Consider the following 23,687-nt stretch of genomic DNA (forward strand, 5'->3'; position numbering starts at 1 on the left):
TTACGTAAAATTCCACCCCAAAGGCAGTGGCTTTCGGAGTCAGCGTGTTGAGAAGGCCCTGCACACCAAATTTGGAGGCAATCGAGACGCCCCGCAATATCAAATTGGGATGTTACGCAGCGTGTAACTCTAAAAATACGCAAAATTCTACCCAAAGGCAGAAATTTTCGGAATCAGCGTGTTGAGAAGGCCCTGCACACCACATTTGGAGGCAATCGAGACGCCCAGCAATACCCAACTGTTGTGCTACGCGGCGTATAACTCGAAAATTACGCAATATTCCACCTCAAAGGCGAGGATTTTCGGAATCAGCGTGTTGCGAAGGCCCGGCACACCAAATTTGGAGGCAATCAAGACGCCCGCAATATCACATTGGGATGTTACGCAGCGTACAGCTCAAAAATTACGCAAAATTTTACCCCAAAGGCAGTGATTTTCGGAATCAGCGTGTCGAGAAGCCCTGCACACCAAATTTGGAGGCAATCGAGACGCCCCGCAATATCACATTGGGATGTTACGCAGCGTATAACTCGAAAATTACGCAAAATTCCACCCCAGAGACAGTGATTTTCGGAAACAGGGTGTTGAGAAGGCCCTGCTCTCCAAATTTCAAGGCAATCCAGGCGCCCCGCAATATCCAACTGGCAATTGGATATCAATCTGCTGCTAGATTGTCAGTACCTTGGCCAGGCATCACGTCCATCCCTCTACACGGCATCGCGTCCGCCATGTCGTCACATGTCCGCATGGAGGGCTGAGGGGTCTCCGCATGGTTTGGGTGTGAGTGTACGCGGACCCGATGCAATCGGCGCGCTTTTGAAAAGGGAAACCTGTGCAATACTGTTCCATTTTTGTCAAGATCCTCTCGGTGGGAACGCGAATGCTTTGGGGAACCTTTGGATCAAATAGCAAACGTCCCTCGTTTTGTGGTCAATGTATGAGACGGGCCATAGGAGAGGTGACGCATGTGATGGCTTGACAGATGTATTGAGGTAATGGAATGTAGTAGTAATTTATGATGGCTTTGATGAGATGCAGATTCTGCATCAGCTGGTGGGGTAAGCTTTAAAGGCATGCAAACTTCATATTTGATTCCAGACTCCAAAAAAATGTGAGTTATGCAGCCATGGCACATGTCTGACTGGGTAACACCAGCATAAATACTGAGTTGTGGCAACGATCTCAGCACATGTACTCCATGAATTTAAGTTCTTTAAGTTATGTGCAGATGATGTCAATTTAACCACATAAGGAGCTAATGCTTCAAGCCATCATATTGCTGGTTGGTTAATCTGAGGCAAAATGCTACAAAAAATTCACTTAAAAAGGATTTGAAATTCAGCCCAACTTTACCTTGTTGGAGTCCAGTGCACATGAGAGAATTTCAGTACTTAGATGGCATGGGTGTCTGTGGCAATGAATGGATTTTTAGCAGACTGGATCCAGATTGGGCTTTTTGAGGAATTTTGCTTAGGAGAGAAAAATCTCAATGATATCATTAATTGCATTTAGGGATTTACCTGACTGTTGCCAAAATGTATATTCTGCCCAGATTTATCCCATATACAAATGATATTATGTTCAGATGATATCAAAATGGGTTGAAAGATGGCTATGACATATGGCAGGGTGAACAGGGGCCAAACAGCTGTAAAGTTGTAGGTATACATTGGTACCTTATGTTAGGAAAAATGTTGTACATCATTCATCATGTTTAAGGTGGAACATATTGTAAATAATCATAAAACAGGTAGATTCATGTCCCTACCATCAAATTTTAATAACCATGGTGGCGAGCTCCTGAGCGCCCCATACACTCCACTGCCTGGACTCCCCAGCACCATTTCCGCATTATCATTGCATAGTTGCAATATTTCTGCTTGTCAAGAACCATAAAAAATGTATGGGGGCAAGGTAACAACAATAATGCAATGAAATATGTTTCTTGTCACATGTAGGTATGTTTATAAAATAGACAGGCCAGAATAGTCCAGAACATAGTCTAAACTAGCCTAATCTAACCTGACCTAGTGTAACCTAACCTAACTTAACATAACCTAGCCTAACCTAACCTAACCTAACCTAACCTAACCTAACCTAATGTAACCTAACCTAGTGTAGTGTAGCCTAGCCTAAATTAATCTAACCTAACCTAACCTGGCCTAACCTAACCTAACCCAACCTCACCTCACCTCACCTCACCTCACCTCACCTCACCTCACCTCACCTCACCTCACCTCACCTCACCTCACCTCACCTCACCCCACCTCACCTCACCTCACTTAACCTAACCTAACCTAACCTAACCTAACCTAACCTAACCTAACCTAACCTAACCTAACCTCCCCACCCCATCCCCTTCAACCCAGTGTCCCATTGGCATTCATGTTCCATGTCATATATATATATATATATATATATATATATATATATATATATATATATATATATATATATATATATATATATATGCACGATATTAAGAAGTTTTGTTTAGCCACCATCTTCTCATTTTGCTTTTCATTCCCCACCCAAAGACATCATATTTGCCCACGATGTCGACCAATCTGTATGGAAGACTGCTTGGATATGCAAGAAACATATTTCATTGGATCCTTGTTACCTTGGCCCCATACATTTGTATGGTTCTTGATGCGCAGTAATGTTATGATCACGCGTAGCAATGGCGCTGGGGCCGCAGTTGCTGCGTGTTTGCGGCACTCGGATGTTCGCTATCATAGATATTTAAGTTCCAAGGTAAGAGTTTAGATGACCAGTTTTACGATTATTACAATAGGTTCTGCCTTAAAAGTGACAGCTGATGTACAATGCTATTTTTTAACATGAGGTAGCAATGTATACCGTGACCACTGTAAACCTACAATTGGTGCTGCAGTGTTCTTCACATAAGCTGGTTACCGATGTGCTGGATACCCTGCTTGCAAAATGGTGGTAACTGGCAGCTCTTTTTTCCAGATAACCTTCAACGGGCCTCCTGAAAGCCAAGATGAAGTCAAAGTTTACCACCATTGACTTGATCGCCATGGTGGCGGAGTTGAATGAGAGGTGAGCATCCTTCTTGTATTAAACTCCACATCTTTCCAAACATGCCCTTGTATAACAACACTCTCCCATTTCATGAAGCACATACATTTTGTGGGTGGGCTGTGTCTGTGGTTAATGCCCAGGTGATCATGGTACCACTCTGAGGCACACTGAGTACTGCTGTATACCTGCAAAGGTCGCCTCACCGCTGTGAGCAATCAACAGCCACCAACAGTGATATTGGGCTTTCAGTGACTAGCGGCCAGCAGCCTGTGCCCTCTCACGACCGCTGTTCTGGCTCTGCAGGCTGGTGGGCATGCGTGTAGTGCAGGTGTATGATGCCGACCACAAGACCTACCTGATCAAGCTGCAGCGACCGGAGCAGAAAGCTGTGCTGCTGCTGGAGTCCGGCTGCCGCATCCACGCCACCGAGTATGAGTGGCCCAAAAACCCGGCGCCTTCCGGCTTCTCCATGAAGGTGGGAGGCACCGCATGGGAGCGTTTGCCAGTCGCTCTGTGGAGGGCAACAGATGTTAGAATAGCATCTTTTGGCTGGTGTATGTGGTGTAAGTTCGTAGCCGTCGTGTGTTGTGCGCATTACACGTATATTAACTCATACTGCGCATTTTGCTGTTCTGCCTGACTATCCTCGCATCTTAGTTGAATGTCCACTCCACATTGCTGCCAGGGAGTCTCTTAAAGCGTGGTGTAGCTCCACTGCGTACTGTAGCTGAACAGGTGACGGACGCCGGTCTCGGTCGATGTGACGGGGGCGGCGCCGTTGACGCGGTTGACCTGCGGCCCGCAGCTGCGCAAACACATCCGCAACAAGCGGCTGGAGTCGATCCGCCAGCTGGGCGTGGACCGGGTGGTGGACCTGCAGTTCGGCTCGGGTGAGGTGGCGCACCACGTCATCCTGGAGGTGTACGACCGCGGCAACGTCGTGCTCACCGACCACCAGTACACCATCCTCAACATCCTGCGGCCGCGCACCGACGCTGAGAGCGTCAGGTGAGGGCCCGTTAGGCGGCGCCGATGTCAGGCAGTCACTCATTTCGCGCTGGGATTGTGAGGAGAGCGCTTACCAGGCGGTGCCAATGTCAGGTAGGGGCGCTGGTGGTGTTAGGTGAGCACCCACCAGGTGGCGCTGGTGTCCGGCAGACGCTCAGTCCGCGTTCGGGGTGTCAGTTGAGCACTCACTTGGCAGTGGGGGTGTCAAGGGACATGAGGTTGTCCCTCAAGGGATGACCTCTCTGGTGGCAGAATGGTGTGGATGCATGGTTTGAACTGGCTTGATGTGTTTTAACTGGATTATGCCCAATTCAAAATGATTTGCTGCACTCCCCCCCCCCCCCCCCCGCCCCCCGTGACTGGCGGTAACGGCGTGATGCCGGCCGCCGTCAGGCTGGCGTCCAAGGAGGTGTACCCGGTGGAGAAGGCGCGCCCGTTCCAGCCGCGCTCCGAGGAGCAGCTGCGGGAGGTGGTCAGCGCCGCCAAGGAAGGCGACGTGCTCAAGAAGGTTATCAACCCCCATCTGGGTATGGCGTCAACCCGCGGCCAGCAGACGGCATGGGAGACCTGGTGGTCCAGCCTGGCTCGTGGATGGCCCTTCCTGGAGGATGTTGGACTTTTGCGTCATTTGAGTCGGCGCTCCCGGTGTATTTGTGCATTGAGGGTGGCTTAAGGCATCCTCGTCGGCGCCGACCAACTGACAGTGCGTGCTGCTGTTCCAAAATGCTGACAACCATGTGAAACAGTAATTTCCTAAAGTGTAGATTTGTATGAAATTCGACCTGATTCATTAAAAAAAGATGTGTCTCCCCTTCATCTTTAGCTTATGTCAGCCTGTTCAGATTTTTTTACCATCATCAGTGCAATTTTCAATGTTGTTCCGAGTTGTTGGTACTGATTTGTAGATGGCCTGATTCACATGCCATAAAGACATGGTCAAGAGCTCCTTCCTTGTCCAGGCCGGTGTTGTAAGTTACACGGCTCTGGTCAGAGCACCACCGGGTAGCCGGGTGTCGTAACCTGACGTTCCGCGGCGGCCGGCAGACTTCGGCGCGGCGCTGATCGAGCACCTGCTGCTGGAGGCGGGCTTCCCGGCGGCGGCGCGCGTCGGGCACGAGTTCCACCCGGCGGAGCACCTGCACCGGCTGGTGGCCGCCGTCCGCGCCGGCGAGGCCGTTCTGCGCGGCGAGCAGCACGAGTTCCGGGTACGGATGACGGCGCCGCGCGCCTCCCTCTGACGCGGTCGTGCTGGGCGCCACGCCGCCGACGACTGGGCTCGTCGCAGGCGCGCTGTGAGGGGAGCGCTTCCGCCGTGTGACGTGAGCTTTGTTGGGACGGGCGCGGTCACCAGGCACCTATGGAGCCGCTGTCGTGTGCGGTGTGAGCCCATGTGTGTGGTTTAGCGAGGGAACCTTTGCGTTCTGACCTCTGCATGACCCCCGTCCGTGCCGCGTGAGTTTGGCTGACTCGCGGCCGGCCGGCGTGCAGGGCGTCATCACCTACAAGGTGGAGCGGCGGGGCGCCGGCGGCCCGGCCGAGACGGAGCTGCTCGGCTACCAGGAGTTCCATCCGCTGCTGCTGCGGCAGCACGCCGGTCAGCCACACCACACCTACCTCAGCTTCACCGCCGCCGTCGATCAGTTCTTCAGCCAGCTGGAGAGCCAGAAGCTGGACATGAAAGCTGTGCAACAGGTGGGCGAGGACCCCGGGCCGTCAGGCGGCGGCCGCCAACCGATCGCGCCGCACCGCTCCGCGCTGTGACAGGAGCCATCGCCTGGGGAAGGGCTGTGGTGTGTCCCTAGTGTTACCTCGTTTTGCGTTCTCCGTTTTCCCTTCATTTAGCTCGGGGTTTATGTGGCACCCTCCACATAATCGTCTCGTCTCTTCGCAAGTCTCCCAGCCCGAGCTCAAACACTTTGGAACAGTGGAAAATGGGGCTGTTTGTTGCTGATCACTGACCGAAGTGCTTAGAGGTCACTGCCAAGCGAAACATAGAGTGTAACGCGAGCTGTCTGGCTTTACGTCCCGGGCCGTTTGCGGGCGAAGTGTTTGCTGCTGCTTTGGCACCGTCACTGGTGCATTGAAGTGCACAGCATCAAGGCACAGCATCGTGCTGACCGAATACACGAGAGGACCGTTCAGTTAAGCTTGGTCCACCTGGCTACCGAAACGTAATCCGTAAGCGTTAGTCGTTACTCTGGAGGTCTGCGCGAGCAGTCTCCCAATGTGATTACTGTGACGTGCGCTCAGTCCCGTGATGTGCTTGCCAAACTGCTGGATAAGTGCATTCCAGACTGTGAGTTATTTGGCGAAGGAATCCTCGCGAGCAAAAGGTCACTATAAAGCCGCGCTCGTAACGTACAGCTGCTTATCGGCGCGACGTAACGGCCTTTATGAGACCGGAAATATGTCTCGACGAACACCCAATGCCTGCAAGTTGGTTCTTGATTGATTCCGGACTTACTCGAAAACCCTTGTCCACAAAACACATGTCCGAGCTTTACTCTTCCCTCAGGAACGTGATGCCATGAAAAAGCTGGACAACGTGCGCCGCGACCACCAGCGGCGGCTGGAGGCACTGGAGCTTGCGCAGCGCGACGATAGGTGGCGGGCCGAGCTGATCACGAGTAACGCGGCGCTGGTGGACGGCGCGGCGTTGGTGGTGCGCTCGGCGCTGGCCAACCAAATCGACTGGCGCGAGATCGGCCACATCGTGCAGGAGGCGCAGAAACGCGGCGACCCCGTGGCCAACGTCATCAAGGCGCTCAAGCTGGAGAAGAACCACATCACCATGCTGCTACAGTAAGGCGGACAGCGGGGCGCGTTGCACCGTCCCGTGATGTGGCGGCTGGTGAGGCGACGGTCGCCTTGGAGGTAGAGAACACCAGCGTCGGTACAGTTGGAGTCGGTCCCATGCGATTGATATTTAATTGGAGAAGGGAACAGGAAGCCAAATTCGGGAGTTGCGAATGGCATTAGCATACCACGTCCTGGTGAGTGACGGTGCCGTCACAAGTCGGTGAAAAGCGCTGCATCATTGGGGCTATGACTGAAACGACATATAAAGTACTGACCATGAGACGGTCTGCAGTATTGATAAAGTATCAAGCAGACTGTGCTCACTTATCCTAGAACAAGTCACGGGATAGCATCCGTGATACGTTCCTCAGTCCCTCGTGCTCTACCGACGCCACGTTTGCCGCAGCGACCCGTACCAGGAAGACTCGGACCAAGAGGACGAGGACGAGGAGGACGGCGAGGACTCTGAGGACGGCACCGCGCCGGAGAAGAAGGACCCGCCAGCCGAGGCCACCCACGTGCGGCCCATGCTGGTGGACATTGATCTGGACCTGTCGGCGCTGGCCAACGCCGCGAGGTCAGTCAGCATCGCACGGCAGCGACCGGCCGCCCAGGGAGAGAGGTCAGGTCGCCACTGGCTGTGACCGGTCGCCGCCAGGGCAGTGGTGTCACACGTCACCAGGGTGTCGTTCAGAGAGGTCACGTCTGCTGTATGTCCGCCAGGTCTGTCCGTGAGCGGGAGTGTCTGCTGTGCGCCTAACAGGCCCGTCCGTGGACAGGCGTGCCTGCTGTGCGCCTGTTAGATCTGTCCGTGGGCAGGCGTGCCTGCTGTCCGCCTAACAGGCCCGTCCGTGGACAGGCGTGTCTGCTGTGCGTCTGTTGGGTCTGTCTGTGGGCAGGCGTGTCTGCTGTACGCCTGCCAGGTCTGTTCGTAGACAGGGGTGCCTGCTGTGCGCCTGACAGACCTGTCCGTCCATCGCCAGGTATTTCGACCTGAAGCGGACGGCTGCGCGCAAACAGCAAAAGACCATTGAGTCGTCCTTCAAGGCGCTCAAGTCGGCCGAGCAGAAGACTAAGCAGACCCTGAAGGAGGCGGCCACCATCGCCAGTATCAACAAGGCGCGTCGCGTGCACTGGTTCGAGAAGTTTCTGTGGTTCATCACCTCTGAAAACTACCTCGGTCAGTAGCTGTCGCTCTCCAAGATGGCATTTTTTATCTTGGCATGAGCCTGGAAGCACACAGTATGTGGCCAAGAAGAATGCGGTGGAAATGTGGGGTTTTGTTGTCTGGGTATGGAAAAGGACTGGATTTTCACATAACCCTTCTCGTTGTTGCGTCGAGACATCAGGCTTGTGTTAGTATTGATTTGCATCAGTTATGTTGGTGTGAGCAATTCAGTCTTGTAGGAAAATTTGCGGCAACTAAATCGCACTGAAAATTAAGTCGGGCTCGACCGTTTTGCCGTCGGCATTTGTGCTCCATTCTGTCTCCACTTTGAGTGTGTGGCGCTCTCTGGGTGCTGCGTTGCAGATCGTCCACGCGTTTCGTCTTAAGACGCAAAGCACGCTTCAAACATACCTGCGTGCGTGCTGTCGTGCCGTGTCCGATGTCTGACGGCCGTCTGCTGGCCGCCAGTGCTGGGCGGCCGCGACCAGCAGCAGAACGAGACGCTGGTGCGCCGCTACCTGCGGCCGGGGGACCTGTATGTGCACGCTGACCTGCACGGCGCCGCCTCGCTCGTGCTGAAGAACCCCAGCGGCGGCCACGTGCCGCCCAAGACGCTTAACGAGGCCGGCACGTTCGCCGTCTGCAACAGGTGGGCGGCGGCTGCGGGGCGGTGCGGGTCTCCGGCGTGGGCACCGCTGGCGGCGGACGCTGTCCAGCCGGGCTGGTGTCGCCGATCGGGTCTGCTCGAAGGGGGCAGGGTCTTCTTTTTGTGTGGAGGGTATAGACCGTAACCGTGACGGCCCCCGTCCCCCCCCCCCCGCTGAGGCTGATGTAGCGAAGCTTAGCACGCGTGTGTTCGTTCGGGACCGTATCCCCCATCTGGGCTGATCCGGTAACGCGCTTGCCGGGGCCACTGAGCAGCGTTTGGCTGTTATGGCGGATTCGCGGTGTCGCTCCGGCGTCGCGGCGGCCCCATAAACAGGGGGGACGGGGGACGGGGGAGGTGGCTGGCCCGCGACTCCGTGCCCGCTGTACCGTGCCGCGGTTCGCCGCTACCGCTGACCGCCGCCCGACCCCACTGACCGTGACCACTGCCCGCCAGCTCGGCCTGGGATGCCAAGGTGGTGACGTCAGCCTGGTGGGTGCATGCCCACCAGGTGTCCAAGACGGCGCCCACCGGCGAGTACCTGACCACGGGCAGCTTCATGGTGCGGGGCAAGAAGAACTACCTGCCACCCTGCCACCTGGCGCTCGGCTTCGGCGTCCTCTTCAAGCTGGAGGATAGCTCCGTGGAGAGGTGAGTGCCTGGGAAGCCAATGAGCGCCATATAGATAGGTAAGTCGCTATCAAGCGGGAGGCAAGAATAGAAATACGATTCACTTGGAGCGTGCACGCGGCTCCATGGAGAGGTGAGACGTTTTCAACGTAAATGGTTCGTAGTTGGGGCACGTTGCGCAAGAGCCTTGCTTCCGGGGGGAAGTAGCTTTGGTTCCCTTGGCTGGCCAACCTGTCCTTGGCTAACGGCAGTTGAATTAAAAAGGCGAGCGGGAGAGGCTAACTCGTAAGACCGGGGACCAACTTATTGTCATATATTGAAGCGCGATGTAAATGTAAAACATTGCTCGTGACATTGATCCACACAGGTTGTAGTTTCCAAAACGATTTCCGGGTATTTTGTACGGACATGACCGAGCGCGCGTTTCGCCCTGGCGCACGTGACGGCCCTGTCCGTGTGGGCAGGCACCGGGGCGAGCGTCGCGTGCGCACGCTCGATGCCGAGGACGGCGCGCCGCCGGACCTGACCGGTGGCGCGGCGGCGGCGCAGCAGGCGGAGGAGGAGGCGGACGGCGCGGCGCCGGCGCACGAGGACGATCAGGAGGACACGGCCGCCGGAGGACCGTCGGCGAACGAGGACGAGGGGAGCGGCGGGGAGGACAGAGCCGACGGGGGGCCTGCGGCCGGAGAGGACGACGGGAAGCGAGAGGATGAAGAAAAGATTGAAGAGAAGGAGGAGGAGGAAGAGGGGACGGAAGACGGCACCGAGGACGTGTTCCCCGACACCAGCGTCGAGTTCAAACACCTCAGGGGCGGCCAGTACGTTCTCAGCACCGGGACCGCGACCTTCTCTGGATCAGGCCCTGTGGAACGGGTGGCGTATGATCCTGTTTGTAAACCTACGCGTAGCTACCTACTGACAGAGGAAATGGCGCGTTCAATATTCAAAGTGTTCTAACGTCTTACCAATGTCTGCGAATGTCTCATTGACCAACAATACTTGCACCATATTGTCAACAAGGCGAGTGTTCAGCGTCGCGTTGCACGGACGGCTCTCCTCGCGAGTGCCCCGTGGTCTGACCTGCGTGACCGGGCTGCCCCAGGTTCACCGTCGAGGTCACTTCGCCGTCCGACGCCCGGTCGCCGGACAACCCGTTCCCGCCGCTGCCCGGGCCCAAGCCGGCGACTCGCCGCGGCAGGCAGTCCGGCCCGCCGCCTGCCGGCAAGGAGAAGAAGCAGAGCTGCGCCCCGCCGCCGCAGCCGCGCGGCAAGCGCACCAAGATGAAGCGCGCCAAGGAGAAGTACAAGGACCAGGACGACGAGGAGCGGGCAGCTCGCATGGCGATCTTGCAGGTCAGCCGCGTCGGGGGGGGGGGGGGGGGCGATGTGGGGAGGGGGCGGGGGACTACCCCCGTAGCCACCGGACCCGCAGCTGGCCTCCAGTACTGACAGCCCTCAGTACTGTATTCCAGCTGGTGCACGCATGTCTTGTCTTGCACTTGCCGGGACTTTAGCGAATGTCAGTGGGGTCTTGTGCCTGAGTGGAGTAAGCATGACAGGCGTTACACCAGCGGGATTGGGCCCGCAGCCCCTACACATGGCTGCGTAGGTTGCATGAAAAGCCCACGTTAAATCTGCTGTAAGGCATTGTTGGTCGGCAAAGCGACCAGTCGTTTGCAGGCTTCCACGCAAGTGGTGCCTGTTTGAGGGTTTTCCCTCACTGTAGTTCACATAATCCTCGAATGATGTTTGTTGTTGACTTAGTGACCTTATGACTTTTAAGGACAGGGCCGGGGAAGCATATTCCCTTTTCGTTATGGTCACATGACATCGTCAGTTAGCTATTTTCGGTATGCCACTTTGTTCATGTGTACATATGCATGGCTTAGCCACGCAGCTATAATTTTGGCTTTATGTGTATGTGCTCCTTTATGCGTGACATGTACGGCACAAATACGTTGATTGTTCCCGCGACCACTGCCTCCTTTTTCGGTGAGGCCTCACATTAGCAGCTGTCCCCAAATAAAACTATTCCTTGAACGTGTGATGGCATGTAGCGAAATAATCGAAGTTGCTTAGTGCTAGAGCCATCACTGAAAATATATTCTGGGGATAGGAAGGGTGCGGGGCCTTTTTGGCCGCAAATATCACGCATCAGAGACAGGTGTAGTGGTAAATGAACCGTTGCGTGTTCGGACTTCCGTCGGTTCGCCAAACGTATCACAGCGATGGTGTGGAATCAACCTGATACTCGCGGAAATGGAATGAAATGTATTAACTGCGTAAGTCAAAGCCAGAATTAATCGTGCGGTAGTCTTCGTAACGTCCAGGTTTTGTTGGACCTCCGGGGATCTCTTCGTTTCGCCCCGGCCTGGTTTTTGTACGTCGCGACAGTTTGAAGAGAATAGGGCTGTCCAACAAAGCTGTTACGAGATTGCTTCGCGTACCAAAGCTTCCAAACATTGACTTTCCAGTTGCGTTATGTTTTTGACCGAAGGCCCCTTTCGCGGAGTGATAGCTTGGCTGTTCTGCCGTGTCGCCGCCTCCACCGAATAAGAGCCGATGGCAACAACTGGGGAAACGTGCTTGTCTGCTGGGAAATTGGTGTTCAAATACTGGGTCTTCCGCGCGGTGGCTCATTATTTCAGTGTCGTAACGATGGGCTACCTTTATTGCGCACCTTGCGGACGGGGTGGTATTGATTTCCAAAGGAGTCGCGTTCTTGCATCCGCTAGGGAACGGTTAAGAACAAATCCATCTGATATGATAAAGCCTCGTTTGCGGAGAGCTTATGTGCATTTTGTGCCTTAATTTTATCGATCACCCAACTTAAAGTTGGCTGTTGGGTTTCACAGTACAACGACGCGGGGAGGACGCGTGATACCCGTGCATAGCACGTTACATGTCATACAAATGATAGGTAAAATATGAATGTTTGGTAATTTGCCGGCCCGGTTTACCTGGGAATGATACAAATAGGCGTTGTCTGCATATGTGATGGGTAGCAACAAATTGACACGCAATGGTCTCCATTGACCTCGGTCTCGCCACACTGCGGAAAATGGCCGGGGGCGGGGGGGGGGGGGGGAGGAGGGGGAGGGGCTTTGGTGCGCAGATATCTAGCTGGGTGTTTTTGCTGGATCCCCCCATTACAAACACACTTCAGGATAAAATTGTCGTCCTCACAGTCGATGTGCTTCTGCGGTGAAAGATGTCTGGGAGTTATGGCACGCATTCGTGTCGTAGACGCCTGCTGCACATGTTTGTATGAGTAGAATAAGGTTCAGACATGCAGCATTTACGCCATACACTCAACGTTGTATGTCATTGTATTCTTTTCTGACGATATACCCGTCGTAAGACAACACCGTTGCGCTACACGAACACCCCACCGCCGTCGCATACACGTACCAATGCATGCCTACGCGTACCAATGTGCACCGCATTCATACCCATGGTACGGTTTTTTCAGAATGGTGTATGTTTCTGTTATGCCATGTCAGTGTCATTAGTCACAGGGCGTGTTAAGCAGTGTTCTGAACATATCTTCCTTCTTTGGCTTTTCATTTCTCCCAACGGGCTGAAAAATCTAAAATTCTAGCCCTCTCCCGCGGGATACAACTTTGGCTTTAAGGAAAAGGACGTAGCTTTGCTTTTCTTCCACAAGCATTTCCAGTGTCTGAATAATTTCGATCTCTCTCTTAAAGCCCTTTGCTGCTGAGCTGGTCCTCTGCCTCGCCGTGCATCAAAGAGGCGTCCGAAAATCAGGGGAGGGTAAGCATCAGGGAGATTTAAGAAACCGTTATTTTTCGGGTATTGCAAGATGAATGATTTCATCGCGTTGTAGGAGAAGGCCAACATTTTAGTTTACGAAGGAAGACGGAAGAGATGAGAAAATCAAAGGGAGCCTGTCTTGCCCCAACTGCAATCAAGTTGTATCAACAAACCCGACTACCTGGCGCAGACGCCTGAGGTGCATACAGTTCTAGAATAATGTGCGTATCGTGAATGTGGCTGCCTGGGACTGCGTATGCCGTTGCTAACCGTAATTTGGTGCGAAGGCCCTGACCCCACTTCCCGGATTGAGCAGTTGCAGTGCATGGAACGGTTTTTGCGGATGGCATGTGACGTGTCATGCGGCGCTAAGATAGGTCGCCAGGTGCCTCCTGACCTCCTTGGCTAGCTGCTAATTAGCATTTCCAGCATCATCCCTGTAAGAGCGGCTTCTGGGACTCTAAATCACGTGTCTCTCCCGCGGGGTTGAGATGTTCGGCGCCCATTACCGAACGAGCTACGAGGACGAGCTTTTTTATGCGTGGCCCACAGTACAGCTTCCCACGCTATACTGAAATTGCAATGAATGAAAAGGCAATGCAAGATGCAGGTGAATGCAATACGTTCGCTGTCTGTTTTCATGCGGTCTATGGTCGGCGAGCTGGCACGGTCTAGGCTTGCACCTTGCAGCGCTTTACGACGCAGCTGCACTCAGTGTCAGATTTTCCCGAATTATTACCGGCGTCAAGTTGTTTGATGTTCGGAGACCTGCAAGTTCTGGTGATGGGCCAAATTCGTCCCAGCTGCCGTCGATAGATAAGCGCGTCACATCGGGCAGGGTGGCCGACTTCTTGAATGGCCGCGGGTCACGGTACACACATGACCGCGTCAGGCCTCGGCGTGTGCCGAGCGAGCATTGGACGGTAGGCTAACGGGAAATTCCGAGTAGGTGTGCTCCTGTCGGCCATGACGCTCCTTTTGCGAAGTGCCCGATGGGGCGGATTTCGGGAAGATGAATGATTGTTTGCGCCATGTTAATGCTCAACGAGTGAAATGTTGGGTGAATTGGGTCAACGATAATGGGAAGGCGAATGCCCTTGTATGTTAACAGTCATGGAATGGTGGAAATGACGCGTGTTACCATCCAGTCCTTTACCATCGCGCGGCTATTCCTACCAGTCCTTTGAACTTCTAATCAGGGTATGGTGCACCGGTGATTTTTGTAGACGTGACCTGTCAACGTGCTACATAATTCACAATGCGTAAAATTCAGCCGTTGGCCGAAGGACATTCATGTTATCTGGAACTGACTCGATGCTAGGCAGTAAAGCACGCAGTCGACTGCAAAGCATCGACTCACTATTTGAATGACTTGAGGCTTCGACTGTTATAGTGAAGGGGCGCTCTGAGTAAGATCCACTGGGATTTCTTCATTTCCTGTTCACACAGTCGGCAAACTGAGGTGTAGTCTGGCTATGCAGTCTGGGTGACGCGAAGCTTTTGTAATGGGCAGGTGTGCGGGCTCGGGGCCTTCAGTCACGCTATCACCCGAACTCGACGGCGCACAAAGCGACGCTTATGTGTGGCCAGCGAGAGCATTGAGGCTAGTGTGAATGCTACCAGTAAACAATATGTGATGGAGGCTGAGAACTAATGATGAGGTTCAGAGGCAGCGCGTGTGGCATCTCACCTTGAGGGCGGCGGTTCGATGCCTGCCGTTTTTTTCTGTGGTTTGTTTTGCCGCACCTGTTAAGGTGAGATGTTGCCAATACGTTGCGATGTCATGCCATGCGAATATTGCGATAATGGCGCTTACTTGCGTCGCGAAACAGGGGAAAATAAAATGGCGCCAAGGCTGTTCAATTTATTCTCGTTTCGCGTTGTTTTGCCAGCCATGTCTGGCAAAGCAGACCATGCCTGTGGCGGAGGCAGGACACAGGCTATTCTACCGTCCAAAGGTCAAAAGACCAGAGCGCATTTTTTTCAGAAATAAAGTTATTAAATCGGAATTAGAAAAATATGTATCCAATTTGTTTTCTAAGCTCACGAACATGTGTATTTTGTCGAATCCTGGAAATGTTTGTCCGGAACAATTTACCAAGCACAATACCAATGACCAATTCAACCATTTAGACGACGAACGATATGACCGGACTGTCTGGCTGGCTTAGCGCGCGGCGTCCAGGTCCTGCCAGAAGGCCAGGTCACGGGTCGGCCAGTGCTGGTACAGACAGGAAGGCAGTAATGTCTGACGCAGTGATGTCGGTCGAGCTTCTGTCGCCGCTGGCACGGGTCGGCCAGTGCTGGTACAAACAGGAAGGCACTAACGTTTGACACAGTGATGTCGGTCGAGCTTCTGTCGTCGCTGGCAAGGGTCGGCCAGTGCTGGTACAGACAGGAAGACAGTAACGTCTGACACAGTGATGTCGGTCGAGCTTCTGTCGCCGCTGGCACGGCCCGAGCAGATCGCTGGACGTGAAATCCCTTCGTGGGAGGCCGCGACTCAGACGAGTGGCTTCCCCGGGGCCTCTGTCGGGAGCGGAGCTACGCATATCGTCAGCAATGCGCCTATCACGGCCGATGTATGGCCGGATGAAGCGTTACATTACTGGCTGGCATGTCAGACCCGTCCGGTGTGAAATGGCTTACATTGTCCTGGGCGACGTCCATGTCCACGGGTGCACTCCGCGGCCCGTGGAAGCTGAGTGCACAAGGAAGTAGCTCTCGTACGCATGATCAACTCATATGAAACCTGCGAAGCAAAAACAAAAGAAAACAAAGCCGAGCAGACCAAATACCTTGTCGCCCATCGTTTCTCTTGTTTGCTGGCACTGCAGCCTTACTTTTACGATACATTAATTCAGATAGACTGTCCCATTGACTAAATAAGTAATGCGGTTGTATTATTCTCCAGTGTGTTTCTGACAAAAGTTGTAGCATAGTGGTCGGAAAAGCTCGACATATTGACTAACAGATAAGGTAGCGTAATATTTGATAAATATAATATTCTTTCAGCGTGGAAACTTTTCATGTTGTGGGCGAATCTCTGATAAGTTAGTTGGAAATCCGTCCAAATAACCATTTTCTGTTCCTATATATATATATATATATATATATATATATATATATATATATATATATATAGGAACAGTAAAACCTTGATGGCAAGGAAAGCAGTCGCTATCAACGATGTATTCCGTCAACGCTCTCATACATTATGTATCATCATCAGGATACAGGCGAGAAAAGGTGCAGTGAAATAAACGCACGTCTAGCAGACATCGCTAAACGTGACAATGGCTTCAATTAACACGGATAAACACGACCCCTCTGTGCGCAAACAGCGCAGATTGAAAATACATGGTCATGCGACGGAAGATCTTTTAGACTGCGTATGAAAAAAGGATACTTTATTAATTGCAGATGATGTGCAGACCCCCCTGCGATCCCGTGGCAGCTTCTTTGGGTGAATAGGAAGTGCTTCCAAAATCCAAAGGGCGAGCGAGTACTGCAACGTCCTTTTACGGGAAAACTCGCTCTCCTAAAATGAGTGTTGCACGCAAATGAATAGTCTGATGCGTTTTCGGTGCCGCTTCCGTAAGTTGCATGTTTCAGTATCGGCTGAGTCTTGTAGTTAGACCAATGTAGCTTACTTCGTGGATTTGCGGCCTACGGCAGTACGTTTGAAAAAGTAAAGCACATTGTTCTGCAACTTATCTCCAGATTGGGTTGGGCCATTTTCATAACCAGGAAAGGTGTTTTTGGACACTTGTAAGATGTTACGAGTCTCACTTTTTTCGTTGATGACTGGAAAAGTCCAAAAACAAAAGCAAACAAAAGCAAACGACAAGGCTGCCGCCTGCCGCTGGTGACCGGTTTCCTGCTGCCCCCCTTGTGGGCCCCGCTGCCTGCAGTGTCGCCCCCGCCGGTGACCGTGCCGCCTTCCACGCTGCAGTCGGCGGGCAAGTCACACGCGGCCATCCAGCGCGAGCGGGAGGAGCAGCAGCTGCAGGAGAAGCTGGAGCGTCAGCAGCAGCAGCAGCGGCGCCGCCAGGAGGTCAAGGCCCGCCAGGAGGCGGACGCCGAGGACGGCGACGACGAGGAGGTGAGAGCCCGGTCTTTCGGCTCCGCGCGGCCGTCTGCGTCATCGACCATCCTGTCCTGGGGGCCGCCGGATCGGTCGTCCGGTCCTGGCGGCGGCCGGCGCGGTAGGCAGAAGCGACCGGGATGCGCACAGACCGGCGAATAATCACCGGCACTTCGTGCGAGCTTCTTGGAACACTTACTGCATCTGCAGTCAGAGAAGACAGTGATTGGTAGGCACGCCGCTCTGCACGGACTCAGCGGGGCCAGTGGGCAGGCGGCGCGTGCCATGGGGTGAGAATGAGGATCCGCGCTCCTCGGGTGTTGGGATTGAATGCGATATTTCCTCAATAGCAGGCCTGCCAAATGGAGCAGCAAGTTGTGTCGCTAGCGATGTCAGCAAAGCTTGCGTAACCGAAATGTTGCTTGTTTGGTACTTGGGCTATGGGCCGATGTCAGCTTCAGGTGCCCACCAGCCTGGGGGACCTGGGCTTGTATGATTCGCTCATGTGCCTCACTGTGTGCTGTGACGTCATTATTACTTCTGTCTGTTTTGCCCTTACAGTTGTGACAGTTGTATTCAACATCGTTACTAGTATTGGAAGTTGGTGCAGGCCTCTACTTTTATCGGTGATGATTAATTAGTGCGCTTATTTATCGAGAACCAATGAAATATTGATGAACTAGACTAGGTGCAATAATGAATATGTGATTAAGAGCAGTTGTGCGTGATGAAATTGTGGTGGCATAAACATACGTTGTTAAATCACATGGAACGACGCTGTTGTGTGGAAGATACACACATCTTTTCCCCTTGCGTCATTGCTTCCGAATTGAAATCGACATCACATTCCGTGTAGTCGTTCCATCCAGAAAAAGCAATCAAACTTCTGGTAATTTCATTCAGGCGAGATACATCCAGCAGTTATGCGAAAACCAACGCATTGAAACCAGTTGTAGGTAAATCAATGCGTGGCACTTGCGTTGAAGTGCTCTTTTGATCACTGAGCAACATTGACGAGCCGTGATGAAAACCAAAATAATTTTTGATTTAATTTGTCAACATCTCAATCATAATTGTAAGCAGTTATGCTTTAACGTCTCTCAAGCCAGTTGGTCGCAGATACTGTGATGCTGTCCGCTGGTCCATTGGAACGTATCGCCCAACCTCCCGTGATGATGTCTGTCGTCTTGCAGTGAGTGTCGTCTCACGCGCCGTGGCCCTGTCCGCCGCCTCAGAGGAGAGCATCAGCCCACGTGCTGTGACCCCGTCCAGCGTCCCAGTGGAGAGCATCAGCCCACGTGTCGTGACCCTGTCCACCGTCCCAGCGGAGAGCATCAGCCCCCGTGTCCTGGCCCTGTCCACCGTCCTAGTGGAGAGCACCAGCCCCCGTTTCCTGACCCCGTCCACCGTGCCAGCGGAGAGCGCCAGTCGGCGTGCGCTGACGGCGCGGTCGGTGTGCCCGGCCGGCAGGTGGTGGTGCCGCAAGACTGCCAGGTCCTGGACGAGTTCACGGGTGGACCACTGGAGCAGGACGAGCTGCTGTATGCCGTGCCCGTCTGCGCTCCCTGGGCCACCGTGCTCACCTACAAGTAAGCTGGTCTGCTGGTGGCACGCTCGGTACGAGTCACGCGCGTCGCACCGCTGGCAGGCACGGCAGTGCTTTGTTGTGTCCTGGAGACTGTCCTGGGATCAGTGCGTCGGGCATCTGTTTTCGATAGGTCCAGGCTTATGCGAAAGACGGTCACTCAAAATGAACGTGAAGAATGCCCGTTGATTGAGCATCATAAGGATCTTAATCCGTTCCATGGTCGGAAAAAATTTTATCGCGCGTCTGAATCCATTTCAAGATCGGGAAGACGGGATCACGCATCTTAAGACGGAAAGATTAGAACTTCCAAATTGCCAAAAAGTGAGGAACGATGGTTAAAACCAGGTGGAGATCTCGACGACTGGGCCTCGCGGCTGCGCGAGACGGAATCGGCTGAAAACAAAATGAATAATCGTATCGGGAAAAGCGTGGATCGATGTTGACAGACCAGCAAGCGCCGCCGTGTTCGGATTATGGGCCCGCAGACCATGGGTCTGCTGGGTCGGCGAAATCTGGAAGGGTTGACGTGGGATCTCGGCAACCAGAGCTGGCGAAGACGGGAAACCACCTGCAGCGTGTTGGAAAATGTACCGACACCAGCAGGCGTCTGAGTGGTCCGGCCGGTAGGTGGGCTGACAGCCGGTCGGAAACCTGCCAGTGGCGTGGGCTCGAAGCCCACCTTGAATGATGCAAGACGCTGCGGTCTAAGCCGAGGGATAAGACGACGAAAACCGCACTAGCTGTATTGCTGTGCTCAGTATGGCTAACACACACACAAAATATTGGTGTTTTTGCTAATACGCTGTTAGTAATTGTCATATTAGTGATTATAGATTAAATTCTTCCTTTTTCAAATAGCGTTCTAGAAGGTGGGTAGATGCTTGCCATCACGTTTCTTTGATTTGAGACAATTACGTTATGCGCGGTACGGCATCGGATCAAGTTGTTGGAATTACTCCTGCATCTTAATTAAAGACCAAGCTGATGACATTTATGGAATATATTAATTACGCGACAAGAACTGCCCAGCTGTCCTTCCGGAGACTTCAAAGTGCCGCCCACCAAGCGCTTTGTGAGACACATCAAGTTTCGAGAGGAATGCACTGTTAGTGATGTGGAAGTCATGACAAATCAGAACCGGACATTCAAAGGAGAACATAGGTGCAGTGAGACCGTCGGTTGTCCGAAGTTCTGAGAACTCCTGTCGCCAGCGCCCGCTAGAACTCGAAATCTAGTTCACCACGGTCCAGAGAATCACATGGGATCGCTTAAAATCATGCGCGTACAAAGTACACATCCAGCACTTTCTGACCGGCTCGGGTAGAGGAGCGAGGATAGATCTGTGTCAACGGTTCAATCAGATGATGGAGTCGGATGAAGGCTAAATCCATCAGGTGGGGCTTGGAGACGAGGCCCACTCTCACCTCAGGTGCGTGATCAACAGCCAAAATCACCACCTCTGGAGAAGCTAGTGCCGGGGTGCCGGTAGTGTAGTGGTTAACGCGTCTGCGTTAACCGCTGCGCATCTGAGAAACCAGAGGCACGGGGTTCGATTCCCCGCGGTGCCCGCCCTTCCTGCCAGGGTGAGAGGCAGGCGACACCACATAGCCTTAGCAGCTGGGTGCGTCGTAAAGCCCCAATGGCAGAGAGGCGAGCGCCGTTGGGCTGCCGTGAGTTAACGTGGCACGACGGGACCCTTTTGGTTGGAAGATGACGACGTGAGGGCGGTGACATTGAATAGGGAGAACTATCAAGACGCTCAAAGTTCGCCGCTCCCGCAGGGGTCAGGTACATTTAATCGTCAGTGGTGCTGACAATATGAAGCCATTTAGAGCACTGTGTTGCGCTGGGATACTCTACTGGAAACCACAGAGAAGATTTCCGGGACGCTTTGGCGGGCATGATCCCCCCCCCCAAAAAAAAGAATATACCTGGTGTCCAAATTGTCCCGGCTAGAACCCATCTGAATTCCACGTTCTGCCGGCTAGAACCCATCTGACTTCGTTGTGCGGAGCTGCGCGAAAGGCGACGTCTATATTAATGTCACCGCACAGTGCTGCTCCAAGAAGCCATTGAGAGGAGTTCTGAAGATCTGTGTCGCATCCAGCATGCAAGAGAGTGATGAAAATTTAGTTTCAAGCATCAAAGCTTGTCTGAAGAATCGCTAAGGTCACATCTGTGACACCGCAGCGTCGTCACAAGACTTAAAACTTCATGGCGTTGCAAGGATGTCGTAACTGGTTACGTTGAAAAGCATGAGATGGTACATAATTTCCTAAGTGTCTCATTCACAAAAAGTAGTTGTTTTTGGCCCAAGCCCACGGGATTCGAAGGCAAGAAAGCATCACAAGTTCATCAGTTCTTTTGAAACGCCCTGCGATTTCTCACGCATTTACGAAACCCATTACTCTCAGCCGCCAAAGGTGTTTAGCTCCATTAGCTCAGTCCACATGACAACAGCTGACAACTGTCACACCTGCCCTCCTGGTCGGCACCTTCTGATGCGAAGTGCCCCGTCGATATTGTTGGACGCGGACGGACCGAGCATGGCGACTCCAGGTCAGCCCTCCGCCCGGAAAGCGTCGGCACCACCAGGCGATTGCCGTCCAAAACGGGAGGTCTCGAGGCGTGGACAATAGGGCCTGTTTTGATCGTATTGCGTTTCCGGTCAGCTGCCGCTCGCATCTGGGAGACTTCGCTGTGCTGGGAATCCCACCACACGAAAGCGGCAGGGGCCTTCCTTTCGTTTCTTTTTTATCATACGAAAACGTGGATAATGCGTTTGACTTACACCGGTTACGGATTGTGCGTAGATACCGCAATTGGCCGATTGTGTCAATTTCCGCGGATGTCGATGATATCGCCTGTATGATGACGTGTGCGACGATCAGCCGAGTGTTGCCTGTCTCTGTCTCTGTCTCTGTCTCTGTCTCTGTCTCTGTCTCTGTCTCTGTCTCGCTCTCGCTCTCGCTCTTGCTCTTGCTCTTGCTCTTGCTCTTGCTCTTGCTCTTGCTCTTGCTCTTGCTCTTGCTCTCGCTCTCGCTCTCTTGTGCTTAGTCTTGTGTGTCTTTTGACAGTCCAGTCAGGCAAGCTGGCGTAGAAAATCGGACGCAACATTGTCTGTCTCGCTGCTTCGGTTTAAGAATCGTTCAGTCAAACATATCATACTGACGGCCAACTGAGAGCCAGACGGTTCCCTGTGCGGCGTGTTAACGCCGCGAGTTCAGAACAGGACGTGCTTTCCGCAAGGCTGATGATGTGGTTGTGCTTCGAAAGTGTGTACATGCATGGATGTAATCATTCGGAGACAATTTTTATTCCTCATCTCCTGATGCGAACTGGCATTTGTCTAATTACCCTGAAGGCAGGCGATGAGAATGCATCTTGACACGCTGACGCCAGCGGGACGGTATAGCAAAGCCTTGCGGAAACCCCTTCCTTTGTGATTTGGTTCGTTTGATGCCGTGCGGCATGTCGCTGCATGGATAGCTGGATATCACTTCCCTTGAACCTGGCAACATTCGTTTTTTGCCGCATATCCGCCTTCCACGTGACTGTGAACACCAGCGTGCCCTGGCATGATCCGCTGTTTACATTCACTCGTTATATTTACGGTTTATTTCCTGCAAACTCACGTGCCGGCCGTCGTCGTTGATAGCTACCTGGGTATCATCACGTCGCCACGTTGCTAATCGTCAGGCGTCATGTGTCCGGCAGGTTCAAGGTCAAGCTGACGCCGAGCACGGGCAAGAAAGGCAAGGCGGCCAAGACGGCGCTGCAGGTGTTCGCCGCAGACAAGGCAGCCTCGGCGCGGGAGCGCGATCTGGTCAAGTCGCTGAAGCTCGAGGACGTCACGCGCAACTTCCCCGGCCGTCTGAAGATTAACCTGCCGCAGACGGCGCGCACCAAGAAGCGGTAGCCGTCCACAGGCGCGCTATTGGTATAAGAGAACTGTAAGCGATCACCGCGCCGCTGATCGCTGAGGCTGCTGCGCTTCGTAACGGTGATTCGCCGAATGCGTGACCTTACGAAGGTCAGGTGCACACCACCCTGAATTCGGGCCGGTGATTGGTCGAGTGGTTGAAGTGCGTGGCGGCGGTTGCGGTGTCGCGCCATTCACGTTGCTGTGCTTGTTCGGATGCGGTGTTGTTACGTGGGGAAATCGCTCTTCGTAGCGGCGATTTTTGGCAGTGGTGGGTGCAGATTTTCATGTGATTTTGTACCGAACTTCGAATTTCCGAGTGTTGTTTTCCACAGACAATACATGAATTTTGTAATGAGTAATGTCGTCAGGGTCGTATATTCCGCGGTTTCATGAGATGCACTTCGTGACCTTTTCAGGACACTTGTTGGGCTAGGGCAGTTTGAAAATACACTACTACGCTCATGTAGGTGCTTGTTAGTAAAATTTGGTGGAAGTCCATGCGAGCTTTTCCTGTCAGAAACGACAGACCAGGGAACGCTCATAACGTTGAGAAGACTTTGACGTCGTCTAGCCGAGTCCTCCCACGCGGCTCGTCTGCAACCGGAACCCATTCGGATCGGGCTATCTTTGTGCCGCTGGTTTGCCACGTCCAGGCTGCTGACAGAACGTGAGCATTTGTGCACCATCCTAGTCGTCATCTCAGCTTTGAACTTCAAACAGCGTATCCACGAGATACGGAGGGTGTGGGATGAGTCAGAGGACCGGATGGTGGAGAGTGCCAGCTTATCCACGAGATACGGAGGGTGTGGGATGAGTCAGAGGACCGGATGGTGGAGATTGCCGATGTCGGGAGGCACAGGACCGGCGGCCAGCGATGATGCACCCTCAAGACGGATGGGAGTCGCCGCCGCTGTACTGCCGCGTCCGGGCTACGTCAGGGACGGCATCAGAGGGCTCCACCTGCGCAGTTGGAGGCCTCTAGGGCTTCAGGGGGCTCCGCCTGCGCAGTTGGAGG

The 23,687-nt window shown here is 53.4% G+C and overlaps 1 protein-coding gene across 1 annotated transcript; it reads left to right on the top strand.

The window, feature by feature from the left end:
• The first annotated feature begins 697 nt into the window (after positions 1 to 697).
• Positions 698 to 23,136, top strand: LOC119105521 (nuclear export mediator factor Nemf). The gene is made up of 17 exons (XM_037228988.1): positions 698 to 780; positions 2,977 to 3,066; positions 3,352 to 3,523; positions 3,854 to 4,056; positions 4,450 to 4,583; positions 5,101 to 5,261; positions 5,545 to 5,748; positions 6,572 to 6,858; positions 7,262 to 7,432; positions 7,839 to 8,035; positions 8,492 to 8,672; positions 9,126 to 9,320; positions 9,764 to 10,117; positions 10,402 to 10,651; positions 17,028 to 17,177; positions 18,630 to 18,748; positions 22,465 to 23,136. Exons 2-17 carry the CDS (start codon positions 3,008 to 3,010, stop codon positions 22,664 to 22,666), a joined length of 3,039 nt encoding a protein of 1,012 aa, XP_037084883.1. The 5' UTR covers positions 698 to 780; positions 2,977 to 3,007; the 3' UTR covers positions 22,667 to 23,136.
• Positions 23,137 to 23,687: the final 551 nt, after the last annotated feature.

This window comes from Pollicipes pollicipes, unplaced genomic scaffold (genome assembly GCF_011947565.3).
Source record: "Pollicipes pollicipes isolate AB1234 unplaced genomic scaffold, Ppol_2.1 Scaffold_2555;HRSCAF=2994_pilon_pilon_pilon, whole genome shotgun sequence".
NCBI lineage: Eukaryota > Metazoa > Arthropoda > Thecostraca > Pollicipedomorpha > Pollicipedidae > Pollicipes > Pollicipes pollicipes.